At 32.8% G+C, this 9,980-nt stretch overlaps 1 protein-coding gene across 2 annotated transcripts; it reads right to left on the minus strand.

The window, feature by feature from the left end:
- Positions 1–3,077: 3,077 nt before the first annotated feature.
- Positions 3,078–9,937, minus strand: LOC107470173 (40S ribosomal protein S12). Of its 2 annotated transcripts, none has more exons than XM_052255022.1 (5): positions 9,799–9,937; positions 9,492–9,535; positions 8,183–8,474; positions 8,039–8,104; positions 3,078–3,142 (listed from the first exon to the last, which is right to left on the minus strand). In XM_052255022.1, exons 2-5 carry the CDS (start codon positions 9,497–9,499, stop codon positions 3,086–3,088), a joined length of 423 nt encoding a protein of 140 aa, XP_052110982.1. In that variant the 5' UTR covers positions 9,500–9,535; positions 9,799–9,937; the 3' UTR covers positions 3,078–3,085. The 2 variants fall into 2 exon arrangements, with proteins under 2 accessions (XP_052110982.1, XP_015945045.1); XM_016089559.3 differs by lacking the exon at positions 3,078–3,142 and adding an exon at positions 7,746–7,958 and having other exon boundaries at positions 9,799–9,934.
- Positions 9,938–9,980: the final 43 nt, after the last annotated feature.

Below are 9,980 nucleotides of genomic sequence, written 5' to 3' on the forward strand. Positions count from 1 at the left end.
ACGGTATCACCAGTCCAGGTACTCAGCTAATGGACCTAGATCAGCCACTCTCTGGATACTCAACATAGAACTAACTCGTTGGTCCCAATGCTCATGCCGTGTTTGATAGTAAGAGGGAAACCATCTATCTCCACCCCTGCCGTCCTTACTATGAAGATAGTATATGTTCAGGGCTGCTTCAGGTCATGTTGTACGCTACCAAGTTGTGGAAACACCATGTCTACTTGATGCCACTCAATGACGGAAAAATATATCAGGCTAGTGACCGCCCACCATAACTGACTGTTCTCCTTAGTCAGTATCTTCGGATGAATGACGGCAAGTACGTCCAGCAAAGCATAAGGCTCCTACACAATCTGAAAGTGAGAAGAGCACGCAGTATTGTAACACTGTATACAAATATGTGGGCGAAGAACTAATAAAGCATCGAAAACACAAACAAATAACTTACATCATGACCACCCAGTCGGTTTAATGCAAGGCGATATTGAATCATTCTTTGTTCTTTCCCATCAGACATCGGTAGATAAGTGGCCCACCTGGAGGATAATAATATCACATCAATGTCTAATTTGGGTTATAGAATGTTAATAACTTGTAACGAAGAATAAAAGACTAAGTGTATTAATGGATACCATGATGCCAACGGAAACAAAAAAGTCGTCAAACCCATAAGGCCTTAGTGTGGGGAACCGCCAAAAGATCCATGACTATAGCAAATATAGAAGACCAGACAAATTGACCACGTTTCTGTTGGCCACTCGACACATGCATCGGTATAGCCATACCAATGCAGCTGAACTCCAGCTATAACTACCCATGTGGTCAAGTCTCGCCACAAATGGCAACCATCGAATGCCACTCTTGTCACCAAATAGCTGGGTCGATTGCAGCATCATAATATATGCACATGCGTATATGCACATGGTCTCCTCACTCGCATCAGCTGATAACACCCTAAACCTCTCATAGAACCATGTGAAGTGGACTGTGTAATACTTCAAAACTTACAAATCTAAACCATAATTTATATTTGAAAACAAAAACTACGGTTGCCTAATGTATCGAATTAGTTAACTAAAATGTTAAATATAGTTATCTTATAACCACAATTACTATAAATTCTGTTCAAAAAGAGAAATATGTATCATCATTTATATGAAATTATACAATGAACATATGAACATTAAAACAACTAACGAATGTCTAATTTTAGCATCCATAAGTCCGAGGTTCTAAAATTTAAAGTTTAAGATTTACATCTTAAATTTCAACTACAGGTCAACAAACCTTACATTATTTACTTAAAGTTTAAATCTTAAATTTCAAATAGTAAACTCTAAACCTTTAAAATTTTAAGTTTAAAATTTTAAAATTTAAATAATAATTTTAAAAACTAACAACAAGACATAAATCCTACATTTCAAATTCTGATCTTAATTTTTAAATACCTAACTTCAAATTCTCTACATTTATTTTTAATTTTTAAATTTTAAATTTTAATTTTTAAACTCTAAACTAAACTAAGCTTCTGTTTTCTAATTAATACACCCTGAATACTACATGAATATACGTAAATATCCAAACAAAAGAAAAGAAATTTACCTCTTTATTGATGCCGCTGGCAACATGAACAACGCCGTTGAGTTGGTACAAACGCCCTTCATCCGCCATGGTTCCACTTGAAGAGATTGCTCCAAAAAATTCAAACTAAACCCAACTTTTTCTCTCTACCTTCTCACTACTTTCTCTCTCTATCTCACTTTTAAAATCTTCAAATGAATAATTCGCTACAACCTCAAGCGAATTTTATAGTGATGCTAACTTCGAAGAAACCGTTACAGGATATCGCAGTTTCTTCAGGAACCAATTAACTCCTAAACCACTAGAGTGTAGTAGTTTATGCACTTACACTATTTTAACATAAATTACGACAAGGTGTAGTGATTTATATACAGCCTAATCTGTAGAGAGATATCGCGGTTTACGTATAATTAGAAAAATTACATTTGCGTCTAGTACTTTAAAAAATTGTAATCTAATTAAATTTTTCTCCAAAAATTTTAAATAAGCAATCCTACATTTTATGTATATTATTATCCATAGGCTCCATGCCCATGACTTATAATGGAGATATAGCATGTAGCAATGTGGCATAGAGATCCACTTCAACTACCCTGTTCATCATTGAAAGTTGTGTAGGATTTTACGGTCTACTAGCCGTCCATTGATTTGTTTTGTCTATCATGCAATTCTCACGGTATCATCTTCAGCTTAGTTGATAGTTGCGTCTTTAATGATCTTTATTATGTTAGGTACTTAGAATTAATATTTTGTTTAATATTATAGTTACGTCAAGCAAAGCAAAATAAGGAGAGACATACGGCTATATATAAATGCAGGATTTATTGTCATGACGTCTCAAAATGCCAAAACCAAACTTTGTAATCATATTCATTTCCTTTTTTTAGTAGAATTAATCATATTCATATAGACAAATATACATGTACGACAGATTATATTCCTTTCACTTTTTCCTCTCTCTTCTTTTTACCCTATCAGAAACAAGTAAGAATTTCATGAACTATTGTTAGACAATGATGCATGGCAGAAGGGTATTGATGCTTGGATGTAAAATTTAGGATTTGAGATTATAAACTACATTTCTTATCATTAATTCTGTATCGTGGAGTTTATAAAAATGATATTTCAAAAATGATCTTTAAAGGGGCAACAGATCTTTCAAATATTTTGAGTTAATTTTTAATTTTTTTATACAAAAATGATCTAATTATAAAATTAAAAGCAATATAGTAATCTAATTAAAAAAATTATAAAGACTTAATTATAACTTTAATAAAACTATAAAAGCTAATAAAATAATTAATTATATATATATATAGGTTTGTTTGTCGTATTTGTAAGTACTAATATTCTAAAAATCAAACTAATCATTAAATTGGCAGAGTTAATAAAAAATTAAAAAGTTCAAATCCCTAATACAAGGCAAAATTTACCCTAGTGAAAAATTCTAAACTAAAGCCCCAATACAAAACTATATATGTATCTTGCAAGTTGCAACTCATTAAACTTTAACATGTTGAAGGACAACATTATAGGCTTCATGTTCTTCTCCAAAATCCTGGAGGGACAAATAGTTTAAGAATTACTATAATAAATAAAGCATGACATATATATACATGATAATAATGGTTGATATAAAGTCTCACAACATAGTACTAATAAACTGAGAACGTTAATAACTCTAACCTCATTATCGGTTGATATTCAGCAATTCTATAATTCTAAAAATAAGATAATAATAACATATATGAACTAATAGTGTTACTAATTTACCATAATTTTACTCAATCTGATAAAAATTTCAAACTTTTTTAAATTTAAATTTTAATTTAAATTCCCAAATAGTTCCAATGTTTGGTATTTAGGTTTGGAGTAGCTTTTCGTGTCGTGCCCTGAGGAAGCCAAAAGACCCTTTCACAGTCGAAAACTCTGCAATAAGTTGGAGAACTTTTAGATCCCGCCCTAAAATGCCCATTTTCCTAGAGTTCTGAAGTGACCCTTATACTCACCGCAGTCTTCTGAAGCTAGCCGAAAGAAGAGGATCAGATTCATCAATTCAATGACTTTAACTCTAGCCTATTACATACAGGATTTCTCTTTTTACATATGTAATTTTTAGAGTTTTTTTTATATTCATAAATATAAACATGTTGATTGCCTTTGCGTTCAGTTCCACTTTTTTCTTATCTTCATCGTTCCATTCGCCTTCTTCTTTGGAAGTCACTACTCCTTCAAAACTCGTCTTTGTTGGGACTTGCGGACTGTTCATAATGATCTTTCAGATACTGTAATTAATAAACTATACAAATATCTGTATTCTTTCCTTCCAATAAGTGTAGTTCTTGTCATTAAAAAAAGGAGGTCTGTTGTTGAATTGACCTTTAGTGAGTGTGTAAGCCACAATGTTTGTACCCATGTTGTTGGCCATTAAATCTTTGCACCAAACTGTGAACCTTGATTCCTTAAAATTGGACTCTTGATACCAATTGAAGGTTCTTAGTGACCTAGAAAAGGGGGGTTGAATATATAGACTCTTTTAAAACTTGTTCACTTTAACTTTAAACTAGATTTAACTCAGTGTTGCTGTTGAGTCTACAAAGTTAATTATGTAGGAGATAATTTTATTGTGTCTCTTAACGATTAATCAGAAACAGAGCAAACATGTTATTTTTGAGGTACTAAATTGCTGTGACTTATTTGAGATAGATTAAACAGGAGACAATTTCATTTTGTCTCACATCGAATGAAATCAGAAATAGAACAAAGAAGAGAAAATAACACATTCATATATCTTAGTTCAATGACCTTGTGCAATATGGTTTATATCCAGTCTCTAGGGGTGTAAGTTACCGAACCGGACCGAATTTTACCGCAAAACCGAACCGAAATTTACAACAACCGAAAGGAAAACCGAAAAAATCGGTTTTTTTTGGTTTTTTTTGAATTAAGCCGATCGGTTCGGTTCGATTTTCGGTTGGCTCAGTAAAAACCGAACCGAACCGAACCGAACCGAAATATTGGTTAAGAAACCTTGTTTTTACACATTTACCCTTTAACCTTGTTGTTTTGCTAGACATTTTTAATTGTCTTTGTTTTATGTTTAATTAAGTTGAATTTGTATTGGATTTGGATGTGATAAATTCTTGTTTTTCTAGTTTATTGAAGGTTTTAAATTTTATTTTATGACATTTTAAATTCAGATAAGTAGGTGTAAAAAAATCGAAAAAACCGACCGAACCAAACCGCTGTTGGTTCGGTTCGGTTCGGTTCGGTTGCTCAAACTGAAGCCAACCGAACGGTTGGTCTTTTTGAAGAACCGATCAGGTCGGTTCGGTTGGTTTTCGGTCCAAAACCGAACCGAACCGAGCCGATTACACCCCTACCAGTCTCCACCACAATTGTGGTGGGATTTTCACTATCTTTATCAAAGAGTACAAATACCAATTCCCAAGTATTCAACCAAATTCTATCCGGGACAAACTAAACTTCTACCCAAACTTAATTTGGCTATGTTCACTCCCTACACTTTCAACCACTAAATGCTTACCCAAATAATAAGGAAGTCCTCTCAAGATCATGAATACAAAATAGACATACATACAAAATAGTTTGAAATAATTTCTGACTTTTTACCAAGATTACTATCTTTGTCTTTTCTCACAATGACTTTTATTGATATCTCACATATTTGTTTTTTTTTTTTCATTGATTAAAAAACAAAGAAGGATAAGTCTGAAAAACAAAAAATTCAATGTAAAACCATGAAAGAGAATAAGGTTAAGTTTGAAAGTTATAAAGACCCGTGCTCACTCTCCTTAATTCAATTTCTGCATGTTTGCCCTTTTAAATAAAAGTAAAGTTTCCAAAATTTGAACTTGGTTGAAAATCTTTGACTTTGTTCTTTTTCTCAAAATTCAGAGCAAAAATGCAAAGAAGAGAAGGGACAATAGCAATGATTAGAATTTGTTTGAATCCTTATCCAAATGCTTCTATTTCTTTTTTTTTTTTTTTTTTTTCAAAAATTTGAATCATCGATCCATTTTTTGGTCTCAATTTTCAATTGCGACTTTTGATTTACAGCAAAGAAAAGCAATCTCCATTTTCTTTTTCTTACTCAAATGATACATGAAAGAAGATGGTAATTTCAACAAGTTAAAAAAGTTGCACAAAAATAGCAACTTTTTTCTTTAATTTATCTCTAAATCAAATTAGATTTGATTTTATTTTTTGGCTCTAACTCTTAACCTTTTCTTCTTTTTCCTCTTTAATGAATAAGTTTGGTGATCTCTTGTTTTACTTATTTGGAATCTTAATCTGATCTTACTAATTGGTTTTGAAATACATTTTTATCCTGGGTTATAATCAGAAGAAAAAAAAGAGTATTTAGTTGAAATATTGGACACATTAGATATGGACGATGTTGCAATGGAACTTATTTTGAATATTTTATTTTTTTGTCATCATCAAATTGTTATTTTTATTTTCTCAAAATAGTTCTTTTTTATGTTATGTGTCCTATTCATGGATGATAGCCACCATATTTACCTTCAAAACAAAAATCACATGTAGGTTAAGAAAGAAACATAAATCTACACGTGTCAATTCAATTTAAAAGAGAATAAAATACCTCAGAAATTATTGCGATTTTGACAGAAAGAAAATCCAATATCATTGCAATTTAAAAAAGGTGTGCTACCTTTATTAGTAGAAAATATTAATTCTAACAACAATTCTAATGAGAAATTCTCTTCATTCCTGTTTATGATTTACTTGGCACAAAAAATAATTCTATATCAATTTTTGTGTCATAAATAGTAGTAGAAATTAAGAATGTTCTTTTTTTCTCCAATAAAAAAAACTAATTTTAATCTCTATTGTGAATTTTAGTTACATGGTTGAAAAATAGAAAATTGATTAGTATAAGAAACTTGAGAATTAAAATTATAAAAAGTTATGTGAATTTGAATTTTACTATTTGATAGTATGAAGTTTTAATTGTGCTCAAGACTTCCAGATTTCCCAGAACAGATAAAAACTATCAGCTCCGTCTTTGTCATTTTCAGATTCTAATCAAGGCTTGCCATTTGACTTAGCCACCATTGATGGAACGATTCGTGCTGCGGGTACAAGAGGTAGGTTGCCATAGAGCTCCTTTTTCAGGGTTCTTGTGATTTACAGCATCTAATGAGTGCATGGATGATCATTTCAACTTTCAAGTGACATCTATCTTTAGCTTTTTTTTTTTTAATTTTCAAAATCGTCCTTAATTATAATGTTTGGACAAATTTATCCCTAATAAAATTGGAAATTGCAACTCTTTAAAAGAAAAATCTCATCCCTCTCTAATCCATTCCCAACCAAGCATTGTATCCACCCTTTGTCTCTCTCATCATTCTTCACCAAATCTTCTGCATCCAAGTCCGTGTTCTCTGAACCAAAAACAAAAAAAAAATCCCTGTTCTTATATTACTTGCCTCAGTAATTGGAAGTTTGGAACATCTTTAGTCACAATTTTTTCCAAATTGACCACCTTTATCTTCACTTCTCTTCCAATATTTATTTTCCTCTTTCCATTCCAACACCAAAAACACTACACTTTCTTTCATTTTCAACAAAGAGGAGACCCCATTCATCTGGGAATCAGCCACACCTTGACGACATCCATCTTCCAATTCTCTCCCAACACAGTCACACCAAACGGAAACATTGTTCTTAACCAATTCAACACCTCCTCCACCTTGGTTTTCATAACTAGAAAAACCTACTCCGTTTTCTATTGTCCCGCCTTTCAAAGCGCAAAGAGCCTCCCTGAGTTCATTCTTGTCATTTTCTGGCAACGACGAACACCCAAATGGGTTTTTCAATTGTCACTACCGTGCCCATCAAATGGATTATAAATTCTTCTATTTTGATGGATTCTATCTCCTTTTTGCTTCCCTCTCTTGCCATCTCTCTCTCCGTTCTTCTCTCTACTTTCTTTTTCTTTCTGTTTTCTCTTTTCATTTTTTTAGTTTTATAATTATTTTTATTAATGTTATCCAAAAAAATCAAGATTTGAGTAAAAAATATCATTTTAAAAATAATTATGAAGTTGGGAATGATTTTGATAAAAAAAGAACGATTTTGATTTTAAACAAAAACTTTCATTACCAAAACAGTCGTTAACTCTAAAAATAACTTATGGAATTAGTCGATAAACCAGAATTAAATGGGCACGTGCATTTTCCACACTTCAAATCCCTAATACAACGCAAAATTCACCCTAATGAAAAAATCCCAAACTGAAGCCCAACACAAACTATGTAACTTGCTACTCATTGAGCTTTAACGTGCTGAAGGACAACATTATAGGCTTCATGTTCTTCTCCAAAATCCTACAGGGAACGAATAGTTTAATAATAATAATATAATAATAATAATATGAATTGCACAAAAGCAAAGAAAAACATGATACCTTCACAACTACGCAGGAGCAACCAGTTACCTTCCTAGCTTTTCCTTCCGAATCAATCTTGCACAACTGCAAGGAGGGCAGAAAAGATTTATTTAAATTTAAGGAAACAGAAGTTTGAGGCAGAACAAAGTTTCAAAGACTTACCCCAGCCCATTCTCCAAGGGTCTTTGCACTTGGAACTGTCAACAAACTAACATTGTGCTCAGCACAAAGCGCCTTGACGAGTTTAACATAGTCAGGTTGGTCACAATCCTCAGCAAGAACAACGAGCTGAGCAGTGCGCTTCTCGATCACCTTGGCACCCTCATGAAGGCCTCGTGCAAGACCACCATAAGCAAGTGACTTCCTAAGTGTTAGCTGTAAGGCAGTCATGATATCCATTGGCTCGCCGATGGCAGGAGCTGCTGGCTCAGCTGCCACAACAGGACCTTCTTCACTGCAGATTAAGAGTATGATAAAAAGGGTATCAAATAACTACCATTTTGGCTTTCAAAAAATTCAAGTTTTGACAAAATGACCCTTCTGAAAGAGAAAAAAAATGACATTTTGGCTCCCCAAAGATGATTTCAGTTTGACAAAATAAGCTATTTTCTCCATAAGTGGCAAATAGCCCGTGCATTTTATTCAACTTTTTATTGGAACATTTGAAAAATTATTTTAGAAAGTACATACAAATAATCGAAGAAAAATTCAATCTCTAGAATCCTTTTCCCAATCTTTCTTTTTAATTTTTACCATTCACAAAAGAATAATGGCCCAAAATAAATTCACTTAGCATAAAACCAATAAATTTGAAAAATGGAGAAATCTCATTTTTCTAAGTAGGCTTGCAAAATACTGTGTCCCTCCCTATATTTGGTGTATTTTGGCAAATTGGGATATTTTTGGAGAATCAAAATGTCATTTTTCTTAAGACCATTTTGTCAAAAATTGAATCTTTTGGAGACCAAAATAGTAGCTTAATCAAATAAAAGAAATGGTTTGTCAGCGGTGGCCGGTAAGCTACTCAACATACAAATAGAAGAATCATGATAACTACAACAACCTAAAATAGCTCACTTAGCACATAGAGAATTAAAAAAATACAATGCAAAAGACTAATCAAATCATGTGGGACTTTACGTTTAAAGCCAATTCCACAAGGGATGAAGTTAAATTGACAGAACTATTTATTCATGATTATGAACAGGGGGAAAAGAAAACCTATATTCCCCGTCAAGAGTGTCAATTTGAAGAAAAAAATGCTACTCCATTATGTCCCAAATTTTCCATATATTGACCCCAAAAAAAATTCTGATCCAATACTAAAAATTAGTTTATCGTGTTGAGTTTTCAAGTCAATTAGATTGCAAGCAGTATGCAAAGCATAATATGAACAACAGCACGGCATTAAGAACCATACGGGAAAGAAAACTGAATAAATAAGACATGAGATAAATAAAATGGAACATACCCAGCCATCCTTGTTGATAGGAAAAAAGAGCAATCTCTTCTTCACTGTACAGGGAAACAAAACAACAATAATATACCGAAAAATCAGATCTAGTGCTTCGAAGCTTTACAGCAAATATTTTCGTAATTTCCGCAGAATAAACATTGACAGTACAAACATACGATAGTACCAGCTACTCATTTAGGACTTGACAAGAAAATCATCGCATGAGAAAAAGCTACGTTACAATGAGACAATATATTTGAAGAAATAAGCGATGAAATAACAGAACGCGAACGAATTCGCAACAGGGAGAGGGAAGGCATACCTGGAGGACGATGAATAGGTGCCGACGAGTTTCCAGTGAGCCAGAGAAAAACGCAAAAACCCTAAACGTTCCTATTCTTTGGGAGGGGGAGCAATTTCTTTTTGGTCTTCTTTTTTTTTTGGACAAACGGGCCACACCCAAATATTTTTTTCCTTAAATTTTTAATGTTTAAAGGCGGCTAG

This window comes from Arachis duranensis, chromosome 10 (assembly GCF_000817695.3).
Source record: "Arachis duranensis cultivar V14167 chromosome 10, aradu.V14167.gnm2.J7QH, whole genome shotgun sequence".
NCBI classification, from domain to species: Eukaryota; Viridiplantae; Streptophyta; class Magnoliopsida; order Fabales; family Fabaceae; genus Arachis; species Arachis duranensis.